The 27,869-nt window shown below is 44.4% G+C and overlaps 13 protein-coding genes across 13 annotated transcripts; 5 read left to right on the top strand and 8 right to left on the bottom strand. All coding sequences in view use genetic code 12, as the record gives it.

Moving 5' to 3' along the window:
* Positions 1 to 506: 506 nt before the first annotated feature.
* Positions 507 to 4,835, top strand: LODBEIA_P25490 (uncharacterized protein; the record flags this gene model as incomplete). Its single annotated transcript, XM_066972560.1, has 1 exon — positions 507 to 4,835. One exon carries the CDS (start codon positions 507 to 509, stop codon positions 4,833 to 4,835), a length of 4,329 nt encoding a protein of 1,442 aa, XP_066829487.1.
* Positions 4,836 to 5,463: 628 nt separating this feature from the next.
* Positions 5,464 to 6,339, top strand: LODBEIA_P25500 (uncharacterized protein; the record flags this gene model as incomplete). The annotated part of the gene is made up of 1 exon (XM_066972562.1): positions 5,464 to 6,339. The coding sequence occupies one exon, from the start codon at positions 5,464 to 5,466 to the stop codon at positions 6,337 to 6,339; it is 876 nt and encodes a 291-aa protein (XP_066829488.1).
* A 305-nt stretch (positions 6,340 to 6,644) lies between these two features.
* LODBEIA_P25510 (uncharacterized protein) lies at positions 6,645 to 8,473 on the top strand (the record flags this gene model as incomplete). The annotated part of the gene is made up of 2 exons (XM_066972563.1): positions 6,645 to 6,875; positions 7,001 to 8,473. The coding sequence occupies 2 exons, from the start codon at positions 6,645 to 6,647 to the stop codon at positions 8,471 to 8,473; spliced, it is 1,704 nt and encodes a 567-aa protein (XP_066829489.1).
* Positions 8,474 to 8,521: 48 nt separating this feature from the next.
* On the bottom strand, positions 8,522 to 9,661 carry LODBEIA_P25520 (uncharacterized protein; the record flags this gene model as incomplete). The annotated part of the gene is made up of 1 exon (XM_066972564.1): positions 8,522 to 9,661. The coding sequence occupies one exon, from the start codon at positions 9,659 to 9,661 to the stop codon at positions 8,522 to 8,524; it is 1,140 nt and encodes a 379-aa protein (XP_066829490.1).
* A 217-nt stretch (positions 9,662 to 9,878) lies between these two features.
* LODBEIA_P25530 (uncharacterized protein) lies at positions 9,879 to 10,931 on the top strand (the record flags this gene model as incomplete). The annotated part of the gene is made up of 1 exon (XM_066972565.1): positions 9,879 to 10,931. The coding sequence occupies one exon, from the start codon at positions 9,879 to 9,881 to the stop codon at positions 10,929 to 10,931; it is 1,053 nt and encodes a 350-aa protein (XP_066829491.1).
* A 357-nt stretch (positions 10,932 to 11,288) lies between these two features.
* On the bottom strand, positions 11,289 to 12,491 carry LODBEIA_P25540 (uncharacterized protein; the record flags this gene model as incomplete). Its single annotated transcript, XM_066972566.1, has 1 exon — positions 11,289 to 12,491. The coding sequence occupies one exon, from the start codon at positions 12,489 to 12,491 to the stop codon at positions 11,289 to 11,291; it is 1,203 nt and encodes a 400-aa protein (XP_066829492.1).
* Positions 12,492 to 12,917: 426 nt separating this feature from the next.
* On the bottom strand, positions 12,918 to 15,227 carry LODBEIA_P25550 (uncharacterized protein; the record flags this gene model as incomplete). The annotated part of the gene is made up of 1 exon (XM_066972567.1): positions 12,918 to 15,227. One exon carries the CDS (start codon positions 15,225 to 15,227, stop codon positions 12,918 to 12,920), a length of 2,310 nt encoding a protein of 769 aa, XP_066829493.1.
* Positions 15,228 to 15,709: 482 nt separating this feature from the next.
* On the bottom strand, positions 15,710 to 17,116 carry LODBEIA_P25560 (uncharacterized protein; the record flags this gene model as incomplete). Its single annotated transcript, XM_066972568.1, has 1 exon — positions 15,710 to 17,116. One exon carries the CDS (start codon positions 17,114 to 17,116, stop codon positions 15,710 to 15,712), a length of 1,407 nt encoding a protein of 468 aa, XP_066829494.1.
* A 343-nt stretch (positions 17,117 to 17,459) lies between these two features.
* On the bottom strand, positions 17,460 to 18,833 carry LODBEIA_P25570 (uncharacterized protein; the record flags this gene model as incomplete). The annotated part of the gene is made up of 1 exon (XM_066972569.1): positions 17,460 to 18,833. The coding sequence occupies one exon, from the start codon at positions 18,831 to 18,833 to the stop codon at positions 17,460 to 17,462; it is 1,374 nt and encodes a 457-aa protein (XP_066829495.1).
* A 188-nt stretch (positions 18,834 to 19,021) lies between these two features.
* LODBEIA_P25580 (uncharacterized protein) lies at positions 19,022 to 21,034 on the bottom strand (the record flags this gene model as incomplete). The annotated part of the gene is made up of 1 exon (XM_066972570.1): positions 19,022 to 21,034. One exon carries the CDS (start codon positions 21,032 to 21,034, stop codon positions 19,022 to 19,024), a length of 2,013 nt encoding a protein of 670 aa, XP_066829496.1.
* A 932-nt stretch (positions 21,035 to 21,966) lies between these two features.
* LODBEIA_P25590 (uncharacterized protein) lies at positions 21,967 to 23,481 on the bottom strand (the record flags this gene model as incomplete). Its single annotated transcript, XM_066972571.1, has 1 exon — positions 21,967 to 23,481. The coding sequence occupies one exon, from the start codon at positions 23,479 to 23,481 to the stop codon at positions 21,967 to 21,969; it is 1,515 nt and encodes a 504-aa protein (XP_066829497.1).
* Positions 23,482 to 24,813: 1,332 nt separating this feature from the next.
* On the top strand, positions 24,814 to 25,818 carry LODBEIA_P25600 (uncharacterized protein; the record flags this gene model as incomplete). The annotated part of the gene is made up of 1 exon (XM_066972573.1): positions 24,814 to 25,818. The coding sequence occupies one exon, from the start codon at positions 24,814 to 24,816 to the stop codon at positions 25,816 to 25,818; it is 1,005 nt and encodes a 334-aa protein (XP_066829498.1).
* Positions 25,819 to 25,930: 112 nt separating this feature from the next.
* On the bottom strand, positions 25,931 to 27,250 carry LODBEIA_P25610 (uncharacterized protein; the record flags this gene model as incomplete). Its single annotated transcript, XM_066972574.1, has 1 exon — positions 25,931 to 27,250. One exon carries the CDS (start codon positions 27,248 to 27,250, stop codon positions 25,931 to 25,933), a length of 1,320 nt encoding a protein of 439 aa, XP_066829499.1.
* Between the last annotated feature and the right edge of the window lie 619 nt (positions 27,251 to 27,869).

Raw genomic sequence — 27,869 nt, forward strand, 5'->3', positions numbered from 1 at the left:
TGTCAATGTGTTTTTCCCAAAGAAAATCTTTAAAAAATAGGGCTCTTGAAGATAGAATTCATCAATACAAGTAACCAGCCAATAAGCTGTCTCTATTTAGTAATGTGGATGAGGCTGCTTGAGTGTGTGCTGTCACGTGAGAGCGGAAAAAATAACCAAAAAAGGAAGCTGCCTCCCCTCTGCCAAATATCCGCAGGGGGAGAGAGAAGGAACCATTGCACGTGCCGTGGAGTAATCAGCGCTTATTAGCACTGCATAGTGTATAGGAAGAAGAGAAACACACATACAATGTATGCTGTATACGCCTGGCACATGGACATTTATTGATGGTGGTGAAGATGAAGAAGATGCTGGTGCTTCTCCAGGTTTAATCTTTTAAAGAAAGCATCCCACTCTGGTCCACTAGTCTTTTTGCTCCAAGTTTAAGGACAGTTGTGCTCTAGCCTCTTTTTCTTCAAAACTCGCAACACGGGAGAAGGTTTTGAGCAGTCATCACACAGACCATTATGAGCCAGGTAGAGTCGATCGCCAAGACGATCGAGATTGTGGACGGGTTGAACTTTGTCACCCAGCCCGCCAAATCCGTCGGGTCTTCATTCACGTCGTTGGTCAAGAATCCCAACGTTTTGTTGAATGCAAATGACCCATATGGAGCTGTTGGAGACTACTTGATTGACCGCGATAACAGATACAAGGAGGGTGCCCTCGGTGAGGGTGAGGAGGATACAGGTAAGGGGTTTGTCACTGTCACTACTGATGGGCGCACGTTGTTAAAGAGCTTGCCCCTTTTGTCGGGCTCTGTTTTCAAGAACAACAAGGTGGTGAACCATGTTGAGATTGTCAACCTGGACTTTAACGTCGTTACAAGTTTGAAGGACTTGCACTATCCGATTTTGATATCGCAAACTCCATCGGAATCATACCGGTTTGCCAGCTTGGCTTACAATTTGTCCCAAAAGTTAAACACTTCGGTGTTTCACTTTTTTGCAGCTAGTGCAAATTACAAGTCGAATGAAACGGTAAAGACTTCAGAAGGTGTTCTTTTGAGAGACTTGGATAGTTTAACATTTGAGCAGATTGCCTCCAGCTTTGAAGTTCAGCCGTTCACCGTTGCCAATAACCAACTGAAACAGAAAAAGGATGCCGTGTTGTATTTGGGTGCATTGAGTGACAAGCTCATTGCAGCTGCCGATAACCAGAATTTGCTTTTGATCAGTGTCAAGATTTACCAACCATTCCAAATAAGCCAATTGTTGAAAACGATACCGGCACACGTGGAAACAATCACAATTGTCGAGCAATCCAACACGCAATTTGCCACTTTCTCGCCACTTTTGCTTGATTTTTTCAGCCAATATTCCCAATACCAATCGTTGAAAAATTTCAAAAAGATTGTAGCTGCAACTGTTGGTGAAAATGTCAATTTCGAAAAGGCCTTGGCCCACATCTACTCGAATATAAACTCGGAAAAGCCAATTCAAAACTTGCACTTGGGAAACTCGCTGGAGAAAGACCCCCACAGGGAATCAGTAGCCGAGTTTGCTAAAGCCGCGTCTGAAGCATATAGCTTGGAGCAAGCTTACTTGAAAGTCCTCCAACAGGTAAACGACACCAACTTAAACGTTCTCAACAAATACGACGCTGATAGCATTGGTGTCGAAACCAACCCCGAATTTGGGTTTGGTTCTTTTTTGTACGAGCAAGAGCAACAGGACAATTTGGTGCTGTTGGTGCACGAGGCGTTGAAACAAAACAAGTTTGAAACCAGCGACAACAACAAATTGACCAGCTTGCTCTCGTCGTGGTTGTTGGAATTGGAGCAAAAGGGTCAAGTGGAGGACAGAATCCCACTCGAAATTGTTGATTTACTTGAGACCGACAAGTCGTCAACCGCGTCCAAGGAATTGCTTGCCTTGTCACAATACTTTACCTCCAAAAAGAATTGGCTTATAGGATCCGATGCTTGGTCCTACGATTTGGGTGCCTCTGGTGTCCACAACGTCATCACTTCTGGAAAGAATATCAACATGTTGATTATTGATTCCGAGCCCTATGACGACAAGAAGAATGAAAAGACTGTTAATGGCTTTAGGAAAAAAGATGTTGGTTTGTACGCCATGAACCATGGGGATTGTTATGTTGCATCGGTTGCCGTTTACTCGTCCTACACTCAAGTATTGCAAGCGTTTATCGAAGCCGACAAATTCAACGGTCCTTCAATCATCTTGGCATATTTGCCTTACCACAAGGAATCGGACAATACGTTGTCTGTTTTACAAGAAACCAAAAAGGCCGTCGATAGCGGGTACTGGCCATTGTACAGGTACGACCCATACGCGGAAAAAGAGCAGGAAGTATTCAAATTGGACTCTTCGAATCTCAGGAAACAACTCAAGGATTTCTTGGAACAGGAAAACAGATTGACTTTGCTTGCAGCAAAAGACCCCTTGTTGTCTAGAAATCTTACAACCACTGCTACAACCGAAGCTAAAGCCAAGCAAGCTGAAATTGCTGACGAATCTTATGCATTGTTGTTACAAGGCTTGTCAGGCCCTCCTTTGACAATTGCATTTGCATCTGATGGTGGCAATGCAGAAGGTATTGCTAAAAAGATTAATAGACAAGCATTGGGTAGAGGATTGAAATCGGTTGTTTTGCCAATGGACGATGTGTCAGCAGAGGACTTGCCCAATGAAACAAACATTGTGTTTGTTACTTCCACGTCAGGTCAAGGTGAATTCCCCACCAACGGTAAGCAGTTTTGGGACTCCATCAAAAACGCCAATGACATGGACTTGTCCGGAATCAAGTTTTCCGTCTTTGCCTTGGGTGATTCCCAGTACTGGCCAAGAAAAGAAGACAAGCACTACTATAATAAGCCAGGTAAGGATCTTTTCGCTAAATTGAAGTTGTATGGAGGCGTCGAGCTTGCCGAAATTGGGTTGGGTGACGATCAAGACGCCGACGGCTTCTCCACGGGCTTCAATGAGTGGATCCCCAGAATTTGGGCTGCCTTGGGCGTTGATAATGTTGAAGGAGTAGAGGAGCCAAAGCCAATTACCAATGAAGATATGAAGCTCGGATCAGATTATCTTCGAGGCACCATTGCCGAAGGCTTGCAAGATGAGTCCACGGGCTCCATCTGTGCCGTTGACCAGCAATTGACCAAGTTCCACGGTATTTACATGCAGGATGACCGTGATGTCAGAGAAGAGCGTAAAGCTCAGGGTTTGGAGCCAGCTTACGCTTTCATGGTGCGTGTTCGACTTCCCGGTGGTATTGCCACCCCCAAACAGTATTTGAAGATGGATGAACTCGCCGACGAGAGAGGCAACGGAACCTTGAAGTTGACCACCAGAGCCACCTTCCAATTGCACGGTGTCGTTAAACACGACTTGAAACCGGCAATCAGAGGCATGAATGCCGCATTGATGGACACATTGGCTGCGTGCGGTGATGTCAATAGAAACGTTATGGTTTCCGCGTTGCCAAGCAATGCTAAAATTCATGGCCAAGTGTCTGCAGTGGGTACTTTGATTTCAAACTACTTGTTACCAAACACCACTGCGTATCATGAAATCTGGTTAGAAGGCGATTTGCCCTCGGACAAGCCAGGGGATGTGGAAGCCTGGAACAACCGTAAAGATGGCCCTACAAAGAAAAAGACCTTGGTTGCCGGAAACGTGTTGGCTGATGTCGAGCCTCAATACGGCGTCACGTACTTGCCAAGAAAGTTTAAAATCGTCATTACCGTTCCTCCATACAATGACGTCGACGTCTATGCCCACGATATCGGTTTGATTGCCATTGTTGAAAACAACGATGTTATTGGGTTCAATGTCTTGGCCGGTGGTGGAATGGGATCGACTCACAATAACAAAAAGACGTATCCTAGAACCGGCTCCATGTTTGGTTTCATCAAGAGAGATCAAATCCACATTGCGTGCGAAAAGATTATGTTGGTGCAAAGAGACTTTGGAGACAGAACCAACAGAAAACATGCCAGATTAAAGTACACCATCGATGACTTGGGAGTTGAGGTTTTCAAGTCAAAAGTCGAGGAGTTGTTGGGCTATAAATTTGACGAGCCAAAGGCATTCAAAATTGAAAACAACGTGGACCACTTTGGCTGGTGCAAAGACGAATTGGGATTCAACCACTTTACCGCGTTTATTGAAAACGGAAGAATCGAAGACACTCCAGAATTGCCGCAAAAGACCGGTTTGCGTAAGATTGCCGAGTTTTTGCAACAGAATAGAAAACTGGGTCAGTTTAGATTAACGGGAAACCAACATATTCTCATCTCAAACATCGAGGACGAGGACTTGCAAGACGTTAAGAACTTGTTGGCTCAGTACAAGTTGGACAATACCGAATTCTCAGCGTTGAGATTATCATCTGCTGCTTGTGTTGCTTTCCCTACATGTGGATTGGCAATGGCCGAATCTGAACGTTATTTGCCACAATTGATCACCAAGCTCGAGGAAAGGTTGGAAGACTATGGCTTGAGACACGATTCAGTGGTTATGAGAATGACTGGTTGTCCCAACGGCTGTGCTAGACCGTGGGTGGCAGAAGTTGCTCTTGTCGGTAAGGCCTACGGCGCGTACAACTTGATGTTGGGTGGAGGACATCATGGCCAGAGGTTGAACAAGATATACAGGTATTCGATAAAGGAAGATGAGATTCTTGAAATCTTGTCTACTTTGTTTGAAAGGTGGAGCAAGGAACGGAACGAAGGTGAGCCATTTGGCGATTGGTGTATTAGAGCAGGCGTCATCAAGGAAACCACCGAAGGTAAATATTTCCACGAAGATATACCAGAAGATGCATAAAAAGGAAGCACTATGAGGAAATATGAACGAATGATCCAATTATATATATATACATAAATATTTATAAGACATAATAGAGTTTCTATCGAATTGAACTATGTTTCTTGAGGGGGTGGGAAGGGGAAGATTTTACCCCAAGGTTTCAGAACGCATCTTGAGAATATCTTGAATCAATGTCCTGGCCTTCAATTTCTGTCTCCGCTCAACTTGAAGCACCTCCACCAACTTCACGTCCCATAATGTAGCACTGACGCCGTTTAATCGTCGCATCACCTTTTGGTGGATTTGTTGTGTCCTCTGTTGCAAGAGTTGTTCATTCCGTGTGGCAACAGCCTCTCTCTCGCGCTTCAAGTGGTCAATTAGCTTTTGTTTTTGGCGCTTACTGTATCCCATTATCACAGCATCGTAGAAGAGTCCTGCTTGCCTCGATGTAAAGTTTTTATGCGTCCAGTGATGGTGGTGGTGCTGTGGGTTTGATGGTGAAATCAAACAACCAAGATGGGCGTGCGTACTCTTTTTGTTGTTGAGAAAAAAACAGTGGCAAGGAAAAGTTGGAAGTTGGAAAACAGTTGAACATCTGCAACAACCAGACTACAACTTATACAGTACCAAAAGCTCAACAGTCACCATGGTTCTTGAGGCTACAATGATTGCAATTGACAATTCCGAATACATGCGGAATGGGGACTTTCTAACGTCCAGATACGAGGCTCAGCTAACCACTACCGAGTTCATTTTCCACAACAAGATCAATTCCAATCCGGAAAACACGGTGGGGCTCTTGGCGTATGGGGGAGCAGGCCCGCAAGTCTTGAGTACTTTGACGACGGATTTCGGCAAGATCTTGTCAGGGGTGCACGAGACGAAAATCGAAGGCCAGAACAACTTCAGCAATGGGATCCAAGTTGCTGCGTTGGCGTTGAAGCATCGCCAGAATAAGGTTCAGCAGCAACGAATCATAATATTTGTTGGTTCTCCCGTGACTGAGCTGGAAAAGGATTTGGAAAAATTGGCCAAGAAGATGAAGAAAAACAATGTTGCTGTGGACATTATCAATTTCGGAGAAGAGCTCTTGAACACGAGCAAATTGGAGAAGTTCCACTCGGTCATCAACAACCACGACAACTCCCATCTCGTCACCGTGTCCCCTGGTCCTCGCTTGCTATATGAAATAATCGCCTCGTCGCCGATCTTGGTCGAGGATGGCGCTGCTTTCGGAGGCGCCGGTGGAGACATGGACTTTTTCGGCGGGCCCGGCATTGCTGGCGCTGGCGACATTATTGATCCAAACATGGACCCAGACTTGGCATTAGCTCTTAGGTTGTCCTTGGAAGAAGAAAAGGCTAGACAAGAACGAGAAGCGGCCGAGAAGGCTCAATCTCTGGGCTTGGAAAAAGTCGACGAGGGTGGTGAAAATGACCTGAGCGAACCCAAGCCAGAGGGCAAGCCCGAAGAAGGAGACAAAGACAAGGATAAGGACGTGAAAATGGAGGATGCCAAGTGAGAGTTTTGACAAAATATGTGGTCTCCTACTTTAGGGAACCAATTTCTTTTCAAAACTCTAGAACTTGCAATTCCATACGGCTACAACCTCGAGCGGTCCCCTGCCGGCGGCCTCACGTTCTATCACCGGGTCCTTTTCTCCTTTTTATTTTTTTTTTTTGATGCTTAGAGGGCGGGTCTTTTTCGACACAAACTCCATATGGAGTTGCAAATACAGGTTTAGATTCCCCTTCAATATACATTTTACACGCCACTTTCAAAAAGTGACTTTTGCCTCTGAGATATCGGTTCTTCAAAAGCGGGAAGATGATAAGGAAGAGACCGCTCAAGGCCAACAACAATGCTGTCAACAATTCAAACGCCAATTCTCAGTCGTTTCTTCCTACCCTTTGTCCCTCAAACTCGACGATCATATTACCATATCAAAATAAAAACGAGCTATCAACAAAGCCACCAGCATTGATTTCAGCAGGCAAAGATCTTACGTTGATACCCATTCACCTGACAAAGTCGCATTTCTTGGACGCTTATTCAAAGGTACGTTTGAACAATTTGCTTGTTTGCTTGCTTGTTCGCTTGCTTGCTTGCTTGTTTGTTTCGTTTGTTCAAATTTCAAGCATTCTCTTTTGTGGCGGCTGACTAACCACAAAATGTTAAACTAGGGTAAATGGAATCTATCAAAAGTCCCCTGTCCGCATTTCATGGAAAACACGGGCTACATGAAGCCGCCGGAAAGCTTTAATGAAATATCGCGGTTGGATGCTGTATCGCGGTATATGAACTTGCCGCAATGGAAGAACTCGCTGTACTTCACCAAGATCACTTCCAAATTGAAGAAAACGTTCAAAGTGTGCGGTGTTTCGATCTCGCTTATCGACAACTACAAATGCCATTTCAAGATTGAGACGTTGCTAGACGCGAGCAGTGTGCCGAGATGCGTGGCGATTGACTCGCATGCAATCTTGTCGAGTGGCTACTTCACCTTGTTGGATGCTTCGAAGGACTGGAGAACCAGCGCCAATCCTTTGATCACGGGCGTTCCCTACATTCGATTCTACTGCGGAGTTCCTCTACTAGCGGAAAACAATGAAGCTGTGGGAATATTGGCGGTCTTTGACAAGACCCCGCGCAACGCGTTTGGCGAAGAAGCTCGAAAGATTTTAAAGATGGTGAGCAGGGAAACTATGGATTTGCTAAATACTCCATTAGAGCCTCCCCGCAGAAGCAACTATTTCGAGCATGTGACTGACTCGTTGCTTCTATACGGCAATAAGGACAAGAAGAAAGCGCTCAGCGACTTGCAGAGGGAGATTGGCAGACCCACGAGCGGAAGGTCTTCACTAGTCTTTGATAAAGATGGCTCGGGTGGACCCTATACCCAGAACCAAACGTTTAGGTTTGTCAAATATGGTCAGTTGGAGCGAACCACGAGCAGTGGTTCGATAGACCAGGTTTATTCGCAAAGACGCTATTCAACTGATCAATCAGAAAGAAACCCCAATGCTCCGGTCACCGACAAAGAGATTTGGCAGTTGTTGTTTTCCGTGGGCTCCTTGAAGAAAGCCGCTACGGCGTTGTCACGGGTTATAGCGACGAAATACAACTTTGAATTTGTCTACATACTCGAGATCAGAGTCGCGGAGCCATGCTCGATTCCTCGAGAATGTTTCCCGCCTGGCGACGAAATCGTCGCGTTTGAGCTGTTTGCCCATTCGGCAAAAGTCGTCAAGTCTGAAGGTGCGCAGGACGAGTTTATGACGAGGGAGATTGGATCATACTCGAGAAGGCAGCCTAATGGCGATAAGCTAACGCAAGCGTGTTTGAGTGGGCTTTTCGAAAACTCCATCCATTACAAAGCGTTTATCTCGGAATTCGGACTAGAGTACAAGAACCTCAAGATGAATACTGTTTACAACCTGGGCTTGATCATGCCCTTTTTTCGCCACGATGCCAAGTTGGTGCGCAGGAGCAATGCTTTAAAGGAAAGCAAGAGCAACGTTATCGATTTGTATTTGCGAAGTGGTGGGTTTTTGATTGCCATGTTTTCGGAAAGGATCAAAGAAACGAATAGTGAGTTGATTTCAAATCTTTTCAACCACGCATGTACCTATAGAAAGATATATATCGCAACATGAACATCCAATCCCGTCGTTCCAACATCCACCGTACCTCATAGTTTGTTTTCAATCATGTTGCCGCATCATCTCCAATGCAAGGTCATTCTCCTCGTCCGCTATGTTATCTTCTTCTTCTTCTTCTTCATTAGTACCACCCTCAGCAGCATGAGTTTTTGAAAATTCATTCTCATTAGATCCATGTGTCATGAAATTCAAGTCAATATCATCATCGTCTGAAAAGGCATCAGATTCAAAATCGTCGAAGCTACGTTGAGAAGTCAGACGCTGTTGATTTTCTTCTATATTGATGGGTGCTGCTGGCTCGGATAATTCTTTTTCGAATTCTCGTTCGTGTTCATCGTCGTTGTTGTCGTCGTTGTTGTCTTCGTTGTTGTCTTCGTTGTTGTCTTCGTTTTTGTCTTCGTTTGTGTCTTTGTCATTGTCGTTTCCGTTCAACTGGTCTCTATTCAGTTGTGTAGTTCCAGAATTCATAAATCCCCAATCGTCATCATCCGCGCCTTCTTCTGGACCTTCTCTTCGACGTATCCTAGGCGCATCAGGACCTTCGTCCACGTCGTCTTCCGCTTGGACTGCGACATTACCCGCTGGAAGCGACAGGGTGCCTGCGCTGGCACTGGCGCCGACGCTATACAAGTCGTCGTCGAGATCCATGTCGTCGCCAGCTGCATTTGCTCCAGTTTCCGCGCTTTCGTCAAGAATGCCCCTGGCTACCTTTAACTTGAAAATCTCCCTTTCGATCAACCCACGTCTATAGAGTCTCAACTGCAGCGATTTCTGGCCCAAGGACCGGATCAAATAGGCGCAGTCTTTAAAATTCGCTTTGGGAAACATCCCATGGCACCATAGTTGGTAGAATTGTAAAATCGACATCAAGTTGTCGCACTCGTGGTCGTACTTTAGCTGACGCGAAGTTTTGTAGTTTGCATCTTCCTCCATCTTGCGCTGCTCTCTCTTTATGAAAGTCTTGTCGTTTTTCTCGATGATTCTAGTCAATCTCTGATGGTTTTTCACGAGATACGGCAAACCTTTCGGGTTGTTCAAGATTCTTTCGTTGTCGATCTTGGCAATCTTTCTTTTGGTCTTGAGTTTCAACGGTTCGTCGATACCCAAAAGATTGCTGCTATCTAACGGATCTTTTTGGGGAGTGGGGTTACTGGCTGATCCAGGGGTGGGAGATCGTGACATGTTTGCTCTACCTTGATTAGATCAGTGAAGGGTTGACCTTTGGCGCCGTTGGTGTGTTTATTCACAGTATATATGTGTCTTCGTCGTTGTACCGTAGACGCGTTTCTTACGCGGCTTTTGTTGAAAAAAAAAGACCAAAAAAGAGAACGGGTTTTGGAGCAAGGTCATCGCTTGATATCAAAGCTCAGCTCATTCAACTAGGACCATCAACCATATTATGCAATATGCAGAGTTTCTACCTCGACTAAACCAGATTACAATTTCGGTGAGCGAGCTTGGGGTTTCCAGTGACAAAGTGAGTAAAGTGGAGCTCGAAACGGGCAATTCAGTTTGCATATTCGTTAGCGATTCTTCAACACCACTACGGATTAGGTTGCCAATCGATGTAGAGAATATTCAGTTGAGAAGCAGGCGGGTAATTGAGTCGACGTTGACTTTATCACTAGCAGTCACCGCCGCGCCGCGGGAAGTCGAAGCTGAGAAGGAAACCGTCGAGAAATGGTCATGCAAGTGGTTGAGTTTGCGTACACCTCGAGTTGACGGTAAGAACAGATTTGAGTTTGTATGTCGCAGCTGCCAGCTTCCACTTATTCAATCGGGTAACCATGTTTTCAAGGACATGCCTACTGAGTTCTGGTATGAGTTTATGGATTTCTGGCACTGTCACAAGCCCGAGGTTGATCAGCCTACAGATAAAGACTACGGAGTGTTGAAACCGGCAGATGCAAAGACAATCATCATTGGTTCATTCTATTTGCTACAGCTGGAAAATCCCAACATTGAGAAACTGCAGGATGATGACTCGGGGACATTGGTTTGCAAAAGATGCCGCCATGCACTAGGCACAGTGTACCAGAATAATGTGCTTCGGATTTTAAAGTGGAGGATAAGCTTACGTTACAACAACAACGAGTCGAGGGACACTTCCAACTATAGCGCTGTGTTTTATGTGTTTGATCTACTTCTGAACAGCATCAGCTCTCATGCCACTCGGAAGTTTAAGTTGAAAGTGGAGAATGGGTTTTTGTACCTTTGGGTGATGAGCACGGACGTTGATATTGCCATCGGGGACCGAGTCTTGCGGAACAGTCTCAAAATTTGGGTTTCGTCGCAATTGCCTTCCGACGAATCAAAACATTATGAAGAGATTGAAATTCCCTATGAAGATGCTAGAGACTGTTTTTTGCAGAGCTTGAGTGAGAACACGATCATCCCGGCATTGCAAGTTGGCCCAACTTCGTACTCGGTTAGTGTGATTTCTCCTTCGTAAAGTAAAGTAGATTTTCTATAGCCAGTGTGAATGCGCATTCAGATTCAAGATTGCTTTGATCTAGTCTTGTTTGCTTTCTCTACCTTTTGTCGGGGTGTTTATCATGTCCAGATGTCAAATCCGTGACAATTGTTATAGCTCCATGAATGATAGAACAGCAACAGCTACTAAACTTATTGTGGTTTAAAAAAAGAATAGGTGCAAACGCAACCTGGTTTGATTCCACGGACAAGAAACAGTTCTCTTCGTTAAAGTTGACTCTCAGAGAGAAGGACAGTTTACCAGATCATTGTCTGCAATGATGTGGACGCAATATAAATTCTAATATGTCTATTCTAACATTGTAATGAGCCATTTTTAGGCAGATTCAAGGACGTCCTTGACTACGGGAACCACTTGCTTCCTGGAAGCCTTGATGTTTTGCTGGTTGTAAATTTTGAGGTGGGCGCTTGAGTCTTGATTCACGAAAGCAACGACGGGGTCTATCTTGTCACCTCCGTACAAGTCGTCGTTCAATTCCAAGTCATTGGCAACTAGCTTGTCGAGATTTGCATATCTGTCCTTGTTAGATCCTTCATAGTAGTAACAAAACTCTCTAGTGTATTTGTCATTCTCCTTTTGCGTATAAGAGGAAGTAATCACAAGCAACTCGATATGACTCAACTTTAAAAAATTGGACAAGGTGGTTTTGAGCAGCTCCTTGGTGAAATGCGATGAGACCCACGCCAACGACTTGCCAATTGAACTGAAACCTACGTTATCGCCACCTGCAAACTTAAACTGCTTGTAGTCCTTTCTGAGAATATCGCCAAACTCAAATCCCGACAAGTCCTTCTTGGCAGTTTTCAAAGTCTTGTAGAAACTGTCCAAATCTGCAGCAACTTCCGAGGTCTTGATTGTATCCTGCAATGTTTTTTTGTAGCTTTCATAAGCAAATGTGTCAGGCTCTTCGACTTTCTGAGTCATGTTACTTGTGTCAACTAACAAGGGCCCAATGAGCAACTCCACAAGATCAGAGTTCTTATCCCAGAATGCGGCCTCATTCTTGGCAAGCTCATTAAAGTATCCAAATACCAAACTCGAATTTGAGCCGCAGCTTCGTATAATTCGAGGGTTTGCACCGAGAAACTTGCCCTCGTCAGCGTGATGGTCAATGATTCCAACAACGTCAACAAGCCCTTCATCGTAGCTCTTGTTGATTTCGAATCCTTGCAACCCATTATGATCGACCAAGTTCAACTTGACTGGGGTTGTGCCACTAGCAGCGACAAAGTTGTCGTAATCTTCAATGAAAAACAACAAATCCTCAGTGATGTTGTGGTAGCTTAAAAGTTTCACGATATCTCTTCTCAACTTGAAATCGACTTTGGCGATGTTGATGATGGGAATCACTGCATTGGGAGGGTTGGTCAACCTGTTGGTCAAATACGCGTAGGCGATGGATGAAATGACCGAGTCCATATCAGCAGACTGGTTGCCCGTGACTACATGCAACGGCAAGCCCACGGCTTTCTGGGCTAGGCTCTGCTTCAAATTGACCAAATACTGTCTAATTGACATTGTCTTATGACACGAACAGATTGAAGGACAACTCTTGGGACGGCTGAAATTGTCGATGAGAAAGGTCTTTTCATGTTGTAGAAAAGCATCGCTTTCTGGAGCAACCCCCCCTCCAATTTCTCTCACTTTCAACAACGTCTATTCTTTTTGGGGGATGGGGCATTTCAATTACGGCCGATCTAAAGGAAATCCACCACCGCCGTACCCCATTCACTCTACAATCACCTCGTTCAAATTGAGAGCTAAAACAAAATATTGAAACCATGTTATTTAAAATTTTTTTCCTTTTCTTTGTATAGATTCTACTTAATGAGTTTATGCGATTTGTGTGGAATTTTTCATTTTCATTTTCATTTTCATTTCCTTTCCTCTCCCTCTTTTCATTTCCTTTTCGTGAGCTTCAGCCGCTTTGTTTTTGGCTCCAAATTATTTTGCGTAATGTAGTTTAAAGTCCAACCATTGTCTGGCCTTGACTTCGTCCGGAGTCAAGGTGATATCACCGTAAGTGATGGGACTGAAATAGAAGAAAAACCAAACAATACCGGTGGTGGCTAAAGCAACAATCACGGCCATCTTGACCCTTTTCAACTGGGCCTTTGACTTGGCACTATCGGTCGAATTGTCTGTGCACACGAATTCAACCAAACCTCCTGAAAACAATGCGGCAATCAAGTGAGCGGGAAGGTAATGGTGCAAGAATTTTTGACGATTCATCAAGTAAAAGGGGAAATAGTGCGCAGCCCAGCCAATGAACAAGAATCCCAAGGTGTTGTACAATCTTGATCTGGCTCTGTCGTTGAGCAAGTGGCAGTTTCGACGACGTGTGATCTGATCAGCCAAGATTATACCAACGTATATCGACAAGAAACACACCTCTAGCCAAAAGCCGATAACGTTACCGATAAAGAAAATCTGCTTCTTTTCTTCGTTGTTGTTGTAAAACGAAACTCCGCTCATTGCAAGTGGCCAGGAGTCGGGCTGTGAGGCAAATGGATGCGACGAGCTCAACTGGTTGTTGTGATGGAACATCAATCTTTGCAATTGCAACCATTTCTTCAAAAAGGGCATCGTCTTGACTTTTTTAGGAACATATCTGGTTCTTGGATCCGTTGGTTGCAAATTGATCGAGTCAAAGGTCCACACATTGTCCTTGTCCTGGATCTTCTTGTTACCACTGACTTCTTGATGTTTGAATGCCCACTCGGGCAACAACTCGTCGTCGTGGGTCCACATGGCAACCACCGTGTCCATGTGCAACACTCGCAAATCGGTTGCCAAAGTCTTGATCTGCTTTCTTTGGTTTTGCTTCTTTGGTGACGACCCCGGCACGTCCAATCTCAATCTGAACAAAGTCTCATTGTACCTGCTTATAGCAGTCTCGTTGTAAACGACAATGAATTCTTCGTTTGTCGCCTTCAACGGAGATGCCACATCGTGTGTCAATAAAAAGCCACCAGTGCCAACGTGTTTAAATCTGATAATGTCATTGGTGTGAACATCTTTGCCCTTGACATTGTCATCTTCTGCCTGAACGGGGACAATTTCCCACAAGTTGTTTGGGTCGCTTTGGGCATCTTCGTGTTGAACACATGTAACTTGTTGCTGGTTCGAAGAAATCCTGCCATTCTCATAACGCAAGGGGTAAACATGCTTGTGCGAGTGCAAAAATGCTCCAGTTTCCTTGTGCTTGATGGTGATTTGGTCGTAGTACTGAACTTCCTTTGAGTGCTGGGCCAAGGGGGATTCGAGTAATGTCTCTTGAAACTCGGATGACATGAATGCGTCACCTGGTCCCGATTTCTTTAAAATTGCAAAATGCAAGTAGAACCAGTACAAGTAAATGGTGAAGGGAACCACGATTAAAGCCCAGAATCTGGCAAAAAAATGCTTACCAAATTCGGTCAAAGTTAAACCCTTTTTGTAATCAAGCAAGTACCACAACTCGTGACAAACTGCAATTCCGAGCGTGAAATAAGTGAAAACACCGACATATTTGGTGGAGATGACGCATGACAACGAAACTCCAGTTGCCAAGAGCCAGGTCCACCAGTTTTGGGTGAATGGCTGTCTTCTGAAGGTTGAAAATTTGCAGTAGCTGAAAATACTCAAGGCGACGCTCAATATCAACGTTGCATCCAAAAGGATCAAACGGCTGTCAATGACTTGAGCATTGTCAAAGCAAACAATGATGCTGGAGAATAAGCAAGCCAAGGGGCTGAACCCCAACGTCTTCATGGTCAAGAACATGACTGGAATGATTGCCGTCCCTTGAATCGCCAGCAAGCTTCTATAGGCAATGTAAGGCACATTGTTTTCAATATACGAATCGCCAATTGCGTCGAATTTGAACTTGCCCTTGTATCCAATCAACCACCCGACAAACGCAATCAAAAGCTTTGCAAAAGGCGGGTGCAAGTCAAAAAAATAAGTTCCTTCCAAATAGTACGAGGCAAATTTACCAAAGTGGACTTCATCAAACACGACTTGGTTAGGGGTCCCCAATTTAACAAATCGGACATAGACAGCGACAAGTGTCACCAGAGCCAATGCCGCCCAGTATTGAACTTCGGAGTTGGCGGAAGCGGCATCTTGGCCAATGTTTTTGGAGTCACGAGCTCCATTAAGTTTTTTGCTGTGATCATCGACTTCATTGGAAGTAGCAGCAGCAGCAGCAGCAGCACTGGTATTATTACCTTTCTTGCTTCCAGCTGACTTTTTCTTCACTGATTGAGACATCTATGATGATATAAGTTTTGCACAAAGGAGAAGAAGGAGGAGTAGGACCTGCTCTATAGCACAAATATATATAGCGTCAATTGATAAAGCAAGATTGGAAATGACTCGGTGTAAGTGGTTGAAACTGACGTGTAATGTTATGAAAGCTCAGAAGTGTGAAGTGTTCGGAAATTTCAAGACTCGAAATTTTTCAGTTCCAAAAACACGTCACATTTTCAACTCAACACAACACTCACCTTCACCACACAGATGCATACAGAACACGTAACAACCACAACTACGTAGCTAGCAGTGCTACAAGAGGCCGGACAGACCCTCAAGAGGCTGCTCTAGAGAAAAAAAAACCTTTGCTGCAGCAAGTGCTCTTTACGAAACAGTTCAAGGAACACTAGAATATTGAGGAATTCAAAATTGTATATTGGAGTCTGGATACCATGGAGTAGCTCATTTCCAAAAATGTTTTGTTTCAGTTGTTGATGGATTCACCAACCATGATCAAACAACATGCTGACACTCTCGCCATTGTTGATTCTGCGAATGGCTTCCGCAAAGACCCTGCTCACATCCAACACCTCGAGCTTATCACCTAGAATTGTGACATGCTCACTTTGAGGGACCGAGTTTGTAGTGACAATCTTGTCAATTTGACTCATCTTTAGCCTATTGACCGCGTCTCCGCTAAAGATACCGTGTGTAACCAACGCGTACACGTAGCTAGCTCCTTCGTCTTTCAACAATTTGGCGGCCCTCGTGATTGTATACGATGTATCCACCAAGTCATCAATCAAGATGCATACTTTGTCCTGCACGTCTCCAACCAACATTGTAGTGGCAACCATTCTAGGAGCATGCTGGTGGTGATTGTGGGGCTGGTGGTGGTGGTGTTGGTGAGGAGTGTGGTTTTGAGGTGTAAACTGAGCCGTCTGGGGGGTTATTGGGGAGTTTTCCGACGAAATCGAGGACAGTGATGGTGGTGGAGCTTTTGAAACTTTAACTCTCCTTTCCTTATGGATCAAGGCAAAAGTGCAACCAACATGATCTGCAATTGAAGTAGCACGCTTGGCACCGCCTGAATCTGGACTCACGATAACACACTCTCTATAGTTTGGGATGTAATCGGTGATGTAATGTTGTAAAATGGGTCTCGAATATAAATTGTCAACTGGAATGTTGAAGAAGCCTTGAAATTGCGGGTCGTGGAGGTCCATCGTGATGACCCTATCTGCGCCAGCCGTGGTCAATAAATTGGCAATCAACGTGCCGTTCGGTGAGATCCATTGCTTGTACCCGCTCTCGGTCTTGCCCTGGGCATCAATTTGCGGCAAGAAATTAATTGAGGCCGCATTTGTTACAATTGACTTTGGTGTATATCGCGTAGGCTGAGGAGCCTTGGTGGCATTAACCCGAAGTGAATCCTTTTCCTTCACCGAGCCATCTCCCAATCCCGTGCTGTTCAGCTCTTTCTCGAAATAGCTCGACCTCACCCCGTCACGAGACAAGGGTCTAGGTGTAGTTGGAGCGCTGTCAAAAGTGTACTCTTCCTTCTTTGTAGCCACGCTGGGGGCTCCAGTCAAATTGGGCAACATGGGAGTATCTGGTTGTCGAGAATAAGGGAACAAGGGCAACACCGCAGTGACTCTTTTTGCACTGGCAGTCTTGCACGCCGCCATCATAATCAATAGCTCGAGGAAAGTCTCATTGACATCGCCGCAGCCACTTTGGACAATGTAAACATCTTTTTCACGGACGCTGTTCTTTATTTCGATGGAAATTTCCCCATTGGCAAATTTCCGTGAGTCCACTTTCCCTTCCTCGAGTGTGAGATTTCGACAGATGGATTTCGTCAATAAGGGATGCGACTTGCCTCCTAGAACTACCAAATCTCTCATTCGTACGCTTTTGATGTTGGGATGCTGTTGGGATGAGATGTTGGCGGGGTGAGTTCGTCTATTTTATCAAAATTTCCGTTTTCTCTCACGCACGATGCCCGTTTTGCATAAAGTGGAATTTCAATTTGCTAGATAATACTACAAAATTTTTTTGAACAAAGCTACAATTCAAGAGGAGATGACTTAGTGGACAGATAGAGCTATAAAATGAACATCAAAGGTTCAGTATTTGGCACTAACTAATACTTTCAAAGAAGGCTAAGGTTTAGCTCACTGAGTAGGTTTTCCCCAAAGCAAGCTTGAACCCAAGGACAAGCTTGGATACCAAGTACTTTTTTTTTGCTTAATATCGAATTTCGTAGGATCCAGCCTTTGTCTTGTACCTGACCCATTTCACAGATTTGTAATTGCCCCTCTCTTGCACTTTTAGATACCTGACAGTTAGGGCCGAACTGGAATAAGTGTCAATCTCAAAATCCATAGTGATTGGAGGGCGGTTCCACTGAGCGAAAACCTCGGAAGTTGGGTCCACAGTCACTTCGGCATTGAAAGCATACTCCTGATCTCCCGAGATCTTGTTGAATTTCCAAACGATGCAGTTTTCCTGGATTTCAAATTTGGCTTTTCCTCCAGTGGTGAAGAATTCGGGAGTGCCAACACATATAGGCACGGGGATGCTTATTTTGATCCCGGTAGCCGAGTTTTTCGATGGGTACAATGACCGCATTCTGATCTTGTAAATGACGCGGTTCCCAATCTCCTGGACCAGGGGGAAGACTTTGAAAGGGATATTTACATCTTGATTGACGATGTAGCTCATCATTTGAAACTCTCCATCGGGTGGGATAAACTGAATCGACCTATCGTGATCGAATGCGCTAAGCTCGACACATTGGTGAAACTTGGTGTCTTCCAACACCACCAAACGATCTCTTTGATCATACTCCACTTGGCTGCTCGATAATAGAACCGTGTTTGGATTGAATCCGAACCGGCAGTGCGGCATCCCCGATAATCGAGTCTTCATTTGAATTGAACCGGCAACATAGCTTCGCAAAATCTCACTTTGAGCATTCATCAAGACATTGATTCTTTCTTCCACGTTAACAAAGATTTCATTTCGACGGTACTTGATATTCTCCGATCTCCACGTGACGTTTTCGTTGTTTGGAACCGGTGAGACATTAACTTTTGAACTGCTTGCAGTCCTCTTTGCTTGGACTCGCTTGAAGATGTTCATGTCGGAGCTCTTGGTGCCCATGGTGTATTTTTTGACGTACTCCAAGTCCAAATTGATCGGGTACCCGTAGTCGCATACCTCAGTGAGGATATCATAGCAAAGCGGGAAATGATTGACGACAGAGGCATCCGTGAGCGCTGGCTTGTCCAGCTTTGTTGGTGATTTCTTCAAGTCGTCCCAAAGTACCGTGCATAGTAGTGCCTCCAACTTGTACAAGAACTCGAGCACTGCAGCGCAGTCTTGATTGGACCTGGTAACGGCGCAGATCCACACGTTCCCCAGCTTGATGTAAATGAACGACGTGGACCCTAGCGTTAACACTGGAGTTCGGTGTTCCCTGCTTGCTCTCCCCGAGGACACTTGATTAATCACTTGAATCCGGAACACATCGGCAATACTTCTTTTGATGTCATCTTTGTAGACTTTGGATATGAGTATGTCTCCCTTGGAGTCGTATAGGAATACCGCGGTGATCATTGGAAATTAAAGGGTGTTGGATGCTCTAAAAAATAAATAACGAAGCAGCATCCAAAGGTTCGACTTGAGGTTCAACCAATCCTTTGTCGGCATTAACGATGTTGCTCGAATCGGCCCAAGCGGCTAGAGGTCTCTTTTTTCGTTTTCTAATTTTTTTCACGTCTTTTTTCTGCTACATATATCGCTACTTATGTCAAGTTTGACGATTGCATTCCAACAAGAGTCAGCCTGGACTTCTTATCATGTTGAGATTTCCTATTGTGATTCGCTCTGGAGGCTTTATTCTTCTCGTTCCGTGCCTGGGTTCTACGTGCAGCTTCTTTTGAAACGGGAGGCAGCGGTTTTGAATTCTTCTTCTCGGCACCACCATCATCATCAACAACAGCAGCGTTGTTGTTGTCGTCGTCGTCGTAGTCGATGTATTCGTCTTTTTGCTCTGCCTTGCTTTTGGATCTTCTGTTGGGGTTGCCTCCGCCGTATAAGAAATCTTCTTCTAAAATTTTGTACCTGCGTGGAGATTTAAGAAGCATTCTCAACCAGCCTTCAATCTGCTCGTCCGACCAACCTATCTCCTTTTTCAACTTTTGGCGTCCCGCTGACTTTCTCACAGTCTTGGCAAACACTTGCTCGCCATCTCGTTTGTAGATGCTGAAGAGATGGCGCTCTTTTCCATCCACCCCACTCAGAGCGGGAGCGGATGCGGGTGGAGGTGTTGAAGCTGAGGCCAAAGCTGAAGCGTCTTCCAACACAGCTAGTCGGCCAGATTTTCTCAGTTTCAGCCTTGACTCATCCTCCACCGCTTCTCCTGATGTCTTTTCTTGGTCATCATAAGTATCATCGGGCTCATCTTCGTCACTTTCGTAAAGCATGCGCAATGCTGCATCTAAAGTTTTCTTTTTCAAGTCAGAGCCCGCTGCTTGCAACTTTTCACGAGGCTTTTTCCCAAAAGTGATTTTTGCATTGGCAAATTTACCAAGAGAAATGTCATCTTCATCGTAGATTGACCTCTTTGGGAGTGGTTTGCCCATAGTGAGGTTGACTTTGGTGGGAGCCGGCTCATCGGGTTGTGGTTGGGCTACTTCCACTTCTTGCATCAAGTCGGGGTTTTCCAAAAGCAAATCCGTTACAAGCTCTGTATCGTTGTTATATTGGTCAAGTAGCGCTTTAGCTTTGCCATCGCTCAAGTCGGGGAAGAGGTCTTTGAGCATGGAAATGTTTTGAATATCTTGTTCGCTGAGAACTAGTTGCGCAGGTTCAACACCAGATTCCACAAGTTCCACAGGAACCTCTAGGTGAGCGTCTAAACCTTTCAAAAAATGTACTCTGCTTTCCAAATCTGGTATCAATTCCCTATACGGCTCGGAGATTATTATACTGCTCAACAACGGGGCGATGCTGAGTGTGCTCACCGAAGTTATTCGGAGATCCTTGAGTAGATTGGCCATCTTGGCCGACGAAAGTGATATTAAGGAGACGATCATGACGTCTTTGATTGTGTCTGCATTTACGCTTTTCCCACCAGCATATGCCTGTTCCAAATACTCTATCCAGCCAGCATCGACAAAGGATTCCGCCAAGGGCAAGTTGCTAGACGAGTTCTTTGTCACGGTGGCGTTCGAGGAGCCCATGGCATACGTAGTGGACCTCGCAGTTTGCTGGCCCAAGAACGCACTTAGACAAGACAAGTCATCTTGAGTAAAGTTGCCCCTTGAGATCAATTGTTGGAGGTGTTTCTGTAGCGATGGCACGGATGAGATCTTGCCGCTCTTTTTATTGTCGTTGAACACCGATTTAAAAGACCCGTCTGTCAACCCTCGAACTGTGTGGATATTTTTGCTAGCGTATAGCTGGATAAAATCCCATATGCTCTCACCAATAACGCTTAGCCTGACAAAACTGTAATTTTTAATGCATTGGAAAACTGCTCCTCGCAAAAGTTCGCCGTTTCGTTTAATGTCCGGGTTAATAGCGCCTAGGGAAAAGATTTGGCCCTTCTCCATGCTTGATTCGTGTAAATAGGTTTTCAAAAACAAAACAAACTGTTGCTGTGATTTGACACTCAACTCGGCTAGGTTTCCTTGCTGAATGAATTGCAACAAGTGGAGATATGCTTCTAGATAGTGTGCCCATATCACGGGGTCTTTGTCTATCAAGGATGACCTTAGCTTGAAAGGCGGGTAATGCGGTACGGGGACATTCATTTGGCAACGTGTATGAATTTCTATAACGAATTGCCCTTTCTGTTTGTTTAAAATGCTACTGGTTGGTTAAGATGCCGCTGGTCTATCTATTGGTGTGGATGGATTGTTGCAAGACGTTTTGACTCATTTTTCAACTTTTGCAATAGCGAAAAATACATAGATGGGAATAGACACACACTAGCATCGATTAGAGACAGAATTCACACGAAACTCTTGAAAATGAGAGGTCGGCCGCAAGGTTGGTAAATGAACTGCGGGAAGAGGAAGTTAGTTTTGAAAAAACGCCCGGGCTTAGAATCTACTTTAACCTTATAGGTCAAAACCATGCCAAAGACCCCCCCCCCCCCCCTCGCTTCCACAGTATTGCGGGAGTCATATCGATATTACCCAAGATCAAATATCCAGACTTTTGATGAATTGTTTCTCTTTTTCACAATAGAGAGACATTGAATCTTCTTAATCTTGAAAATTTCGAGTGACGGACAGCTGAGTGGCACCACCATCACCACCGCCACCACCACCAATCGATATCATAAATCACCACACAACTTGATCAAAAACCAGGCTCTTGAAGCAAAAATACATAGTGGTCTCGTGACCATTACCCACAGCAGGTGTTTCCAACCCTGCTCTTATAAGTTTACAAGGGGGTTTCCAACCCACTTCACAAGCGTCGTGGCGCAGTGGAAGCGCGCAGGGCTCATAACCCTGAAGTCCCCGGATCGAAACTGGGCGACGCTAGCTTTTTTTTTTTATTTTTTATTTTTTTATCACACACCACCTCCTGTCATCAATGAACTTTGATTTTTGCTCAATGCTGGATCAAGCCAATTGACCATTTTGGAGTGATGGATGCCGAAAAGAGTCTATAATTCTATTCTTCTATAATTTTATATATTTCCATAAACATCAGCCGCCCTGGTCTCACCCACTCATCTTTCATCCCAAAACTTTCTTAAAGTTTCCCCAGCTTCCTTATAAACAAGAACGTCCTCGGGAGTCATCGCGGGGAATTCCCGTCCCACGCCGACTTTACTAGAAACTTGGCCCAATTGAGTCAAAGTTTGCAAATATGCTAACGCGTCAACCACACCAATAGTATGGAATAACCTGGTATTTTGTTTTGTCTGGTATCGCTCTTTGACCCACTGCAATTGGTGATTTCTAGCTGGTAATTGGATTTTACCAGTGAGGAATCTCGACACCAAGACAGCTTGGTACTCAAATACTCTAAACGATATGCCATCTATTGGCACACCCACAAAGGGAATCAATGGTTCCTGAATTAGGAACGTGTGCTGGTACAAGTTGGAAACTGTTTGACCTTCATAGGTGATGCTATTGTCAAATAAGCGGTTCAAATAGGGGTACGAGAATAAATACCCCGTACAGTAAATGACGTGATCTGGCTGGACTAAACTCGACCCATCTTCGAAATTGACCGTGAGTTTATTGTGTTTATTGTCAATGGCGAAATTGGATATCGGGGGCTTGATAATGACATTAGGTCGAGATGAGAAGAATCTCGTTCGGTCAAAGTTCCGAATCGATTGGTATACGGTAGCATGCGGTTCACGAGCCACGAATTTCGTCAAGTCACACCCTGATGCACGTGATCCCACCACGACAACAGTCTTGTTTTTGTAGTCTTCCGACTTGCGATAAAATTTAGCATGTTGCACTAGATCGGGAAATGTTTCTTGCACTTGTTTCAAACCTGGTACATGGGGTATAAAGGGGACATGGTAATGGCCCGTGGCCACGACAATCGAGTCGAATTCCTGCTGGTACCAGAGGTCTTGATGTTCATCGTGTGGTGTACGTACTGTAACTTTGAAACGGTACGGAATGTCAGCCTGAATCTTGTCATCATCATAACCATCATTTCGAGCTATTCTCTCGACGTCTTCCACTGTCGAATTCAACTTCAAGTCCACTCTTGGATCGGACAAGTTCCTCTCGATGTACTTCTCAATGTAATCCTGGACAACTGTCCCCACGACGTATTTCGTATCTTCTTCAGTTGTATCCCATTTATTGGCATCGCTATAAGTCATCATCTGTTCAATGATGTTGGTCTTGATTCCATGATAGCTTGGAGTCTGCACAAATCGCTCCTGTTGATTCTTGGGAAGGATAATCTTCCTCGTGTACTTATGTTCGAGGAACGGATTAGACAACTGCGGGTCATTCTCCAAGTTCAAATTGCCCGACTTGATAAGGTGGTTGGGGGTCTTTATCGTTTGCGGGTTGAACAACCATACTCCTCCCAATTTAGCCTGTCTTTCAAAAACGGTAATCTTTTTGATTTTCGAGTGAGGTTCCTTGAGCAAGGCGTCCAAGATAATCGCGCCGGAAGCTCCACCGCCAATAATGGCGATGGTTTCGATTTGCGACGACGATAACCCCACGGGGTTTTCAAAGTCAAGATTTGCGACGGACGGCATGGATGAAATAAATTGGGTGGAAACAAATTGTTTTACCCAGGGATCCTTAAAGCAAGCAAACTGCGCATTTTTTATACCGGCTGTCTTTTGATTGAAATAGGCTTTATAAGGGATAGGCTCCAAGTAATTAAGTTGCTTGCATGTTTTCCGATAAGCAGCTTTAATTGATTCTCTTTTTTTTGTTATTGTTGTTGTTGTTGCAATTTGCAGCCACACTTTAGGATATGTAAGCAATTACAAAAATAAATTCCCACTCAATTTGCAGTGAAAAGAAGAAGGAAAAAAAAAAAGGAAAAAAGGCCAACTGTATTTACAAGTCGGATGTCCCGTGATGTCTGCATAAATGAACTCTTACATTTGGTACTCGCTCAATGGTTCTGGTTTACAAGGGTTTCATTTTGCTGGGATGTGGGGGTCCTTTCGTCACAAGACCGTTGTGTTTGGACAAGTAATATAATAGCTGCCATATTATAATCAACAACTCAGATCTCCAGATCTCAAGATGCGGAAGAACTCGTGTCTCGCGGGTGCAGTAGAACTATGTCCTCTGCCAGGGAAGTACTCGGAGATTCACCTGTGTCTCCCCTGGTACTTTTTATTTTGGGTCTTGTGTGGTACTTTTAACAATACCCTTGGTTTTACAAGGCGATCAACCTTTGGTTATCTAGGATGATCCAATCACGTGCTGTTGTCTCGAAGCAATGCACGTGATATACACGTGACATACACGTGACACAAGCAACTGCAATTGAGCTTTGGGGAAACTCCCGCTACCCCCCGCCGCACGCCCCTTCATACCAAACCCAGTTCAAACAATCTCACTCTCGAGTAAAGAGGGAATTGGTTTTAATCTGTTCTGTATACATCGTGTGCAGTTTTGAAACCAAAGGTGTATTCAAGTCCCAAGTCCCAAGTATACCTCTCTAAACTCCCCCCCCCCCCTCCCCACGTGTGCCACCCAGCTCTGAAGTGAAGCTAAGGCGACGTTAAAAAAAAAACCATGAATTACAGGGCGGCTTTTTTATTACCCCCAAATGCGGCGAGAAGATGTTTTTGCACAGAGTGCACGCTTGGTAATTATTACCAACAGTAATACGGAGATGGTGGCATATTATAACGAAGCCTCTTTTCACAATCCACCGTAAATTGAATTTTGCAATCAAATAATAGACCCGTCTCTTCTTTTTGGTTGTTTTAGCTCGTTTTTACAAGGTCTCATCTCATCTCATTTAATATCCCCCATACATATTTAACTCGTTACCTCTTCACATCGAGTGTTTTTTTTTTTTTTTTTTTTGAAAAGTTGAGATACCTGTCTATACACTTACAACGATGCCAGTGGAACAAAAGCCTATAGACTTGAACAAACCCTTGGACGTCGATGCGGCGCCCACGCTAAGCAAGACGCAATTGACGCCGGACTTGACCAAAGCAGCCATCGTGCTCCAAGGAGACAAGTTCAAGCAGACACAAGCGAAACTAACCAAGTACATCTTGTGGCACCCCATCGCCATCTCGTTGTACACCTTGATTGTGCCCATTGTGTTTTCGAGATCGTTATGGGACTTTATTGAAGTGCTGGATAACGTCGCCGAGTTCTTCACATTGGCATTGCGCAACAAGAAGGATTTCGTCTTTGGCGTGATATCGACGTTGCCGGTGCTAGCAGGCATATTTGCCTGTTTTGGCTTTTTGGCGTTCTTGTTGAGTGACGAATTGGGGTCCGTTAGTAGCAAATTTGTCGAGCGCAAGCATTGCGATGTCATATTTGGATTTGACGTTAGGCAATTTGCCAATGCCGCCACGGGTGCGGTTAACAAGGATAGCGAGTTGGTGATTTACCGTGATTCCCCCATTGCTATTGGCACTGTGAGGCCCGATCTGGATAATAGCACCGCGGACGAGTTCAAGGTTGTCATTAGTGGCATTCATATTAGAAAAGTGTTTGCCAAGGTTGATTTCGACAAGATGTTGCTCGAGTGGGCCGTGTTGCGGAGCAGAGAGTTGTATTCTGAGTTTTTGGCGAAAAAAAAAAGCAAAAACCAGTCGAAAACGGGCCAGATTCAAATCACGGTGGATGCTTACTCTTTCGATAAACATTTCGAGCGGATGTTGACTAGTAGCGGATTCACCTTGTTGAGCAGAAGTTCCATCTTGGACCCCTTTGATCTGAAATTATCCCGCTGGCAAGAGTTTTTGCACAAGTTTTTGGGTATTAGCAGAGATACTTTTGGCTTAACTTTAACTACCGAGAATGATGACGTTGAGTTGTTGAAAGAGAATGATTTGTTGGACACTGAGCCAATCGACACGAAGAAGAAGAAGAAGAAGAACTAGAGCTGAATGTGTATTATCCTGTTTTTTTTTTTTTGTTTTTCGAATTTTCAGATACCTTGTGTATAATAACCAGTGACGATGTAATCTAATCTTAGTACCTTTTCTTTTTCCTTCAATCCAACAATCCAGCAGTTTTCAGTTTCCTCTTTTGCTTTTGGATTCGAATCACTATCCAGGCAAACCATCCCAAGATTGCCACTATTACAATGAAAAGCATATAGTTGAATCCCTTGATCAACATGTTGAACGTTCGCTTGATAAATGTTGCGTCTGCATCTCCATACTTGTCCAATCGAGCCTGTCTTTCCCGCTCCTTTATCCTCTTTTCGGCGTTTTTCAATCTCGTCAAAGTTCTTCTCCGCTGTGAGTTTAGCTTCTTTTTAAATACGCGGTGTCGTCCGCCGCCTTGCTGAGTTTTGGCCTCGGCAACTTTTTCTTCAACTTGAGCCAAATTGGCAGCTTCGCCTTCATACTCATTTTGCTCCTTGATTAAATCATTCAACTCATCAATCGATTCCACAAACTCACCGCTGGGTTTGTACAAGGCAAAGATTCTATTTTCCAAAATGTCAACATTTTCAAACAATTGGCCCGTTTCAGCACTAAGACCCAAATATTTCACATGAGGCAATTGCACATCGGTCAAGGTGACACAGTTTTGCCAGTCTTCATGTTTGCCGTGATAATTGAAATCAATCGAGAGATATCCATTCTTGATATAGATCAATCTCATCTTGGTTTCTTTCGATGGTGGGTTCAATATGTCCTTGGCAACACACCCGGCAAGTCTCGTCTCGTAGCCATCACTACCTTTATTATACATTGCTTCGCCATCACCCAACATCAAGTTGACAAAGGGGAATTGACCTCTTTTGCCATTCTTGTAAGTATCCATCATAATCGCCAACCCGTTGAATTTATTTTGCACTCCAAACACATCTCCAATATCACTTGGCTGATCCAAAAACCAAACCGCCAATCCATCACCCACTAGATTCTGCTTGGCGTCTTCATTGTGGATATGGAAAGTCAACTCCATTTCAAAACTCTGCGCCTCAATGGGCCGTTTGCTAAACATATTGGAGGCCAAATGCTGCGCATTGGAAGTCAATCGAATATAGTCCAAGTTCTTGACAAACGTGTTGCCATGCAAGTCCCAATTTCGCACATGGAATTGGGACTCATCAAGAAATGGCTTGGTGAGGCCTTGTTCCACCAACTCGACTTTCTTAAGCGAAACAATATCATTTTTTTTGCTTTGAAGCAAGCTGTTGAGTTCTTCTGGTGTGTAGTCTGCCGGCTCGACCCCAAATGAGTTTTTTGCTTGATAAATTAGCCAAAACGAACCAAACACGACCAATGCTAGGATATACTGTAGTGGCTTGGAGCCAAATAGGCTCTTTGTCGTCGGCGACATGGATCTCTTGGACATCTTGATCGATGCTAGCGGTGGTGCCTGTTTGAAGATGTATATCGATATATATATATATCAAGAAGAAGAAAAAAAAAAAAAGAAACCCAAATGCGGGGATTTCGGACCAACTGGTTTTGTTTCGATGAGGCTTGTGATTCAAGATATGATCCAGCAGATTGGTCTGGGTCCGGATATATATATAAATGTATATTTTGTGTGGAGATACCGAGATCTGTTATGCAATGTAATCTAAGAAAGATTTGCCCCGTTCATATAACGGCGTAATGCGAAAAATTAATTGCAAGCATTAGAAATTAGACCAGTCAGCCAGAGAGGGCTCCCCCCCCCCCCCCCCCTCCTCTCAATCAATCAGTCAACCAATCAGTCAGTCAGTCATTCAGCCTCTCCACCAACGACGCCCTCACACCACTCGTCAAACGCTCCTGCTGTGAATCCGGGTATTATATAAACCCGCGTCAAGATCAATTCTAAGATGCAATTATTATCTACTCTGACGTGAAAGAAGGAACTTTCTAGAATGAAGGTGAAGGTCTAATGACTGATCAGTTAATAATTCAACCGTTTCTTTTACCGAATCGGGTTCATTGCCACCATCATCTTCCGCCTGGTAAAGACT

This window comes from Lodderomyces beijingensis, assembly GCF_963989305.1.
Source record: "Lodderomyces beijingensis strain CBS 14171 genome assembly, chromosome: 3".
In the NCBI taxonomy this organism is placed as follows: domain Eukaryota; kingdom Fungi; phylum Ascomycota; class Pichiomycetes; order Serinales; family Debaryomycetaceae; genus Lodderomyces; species Lodderomyces beijingensis.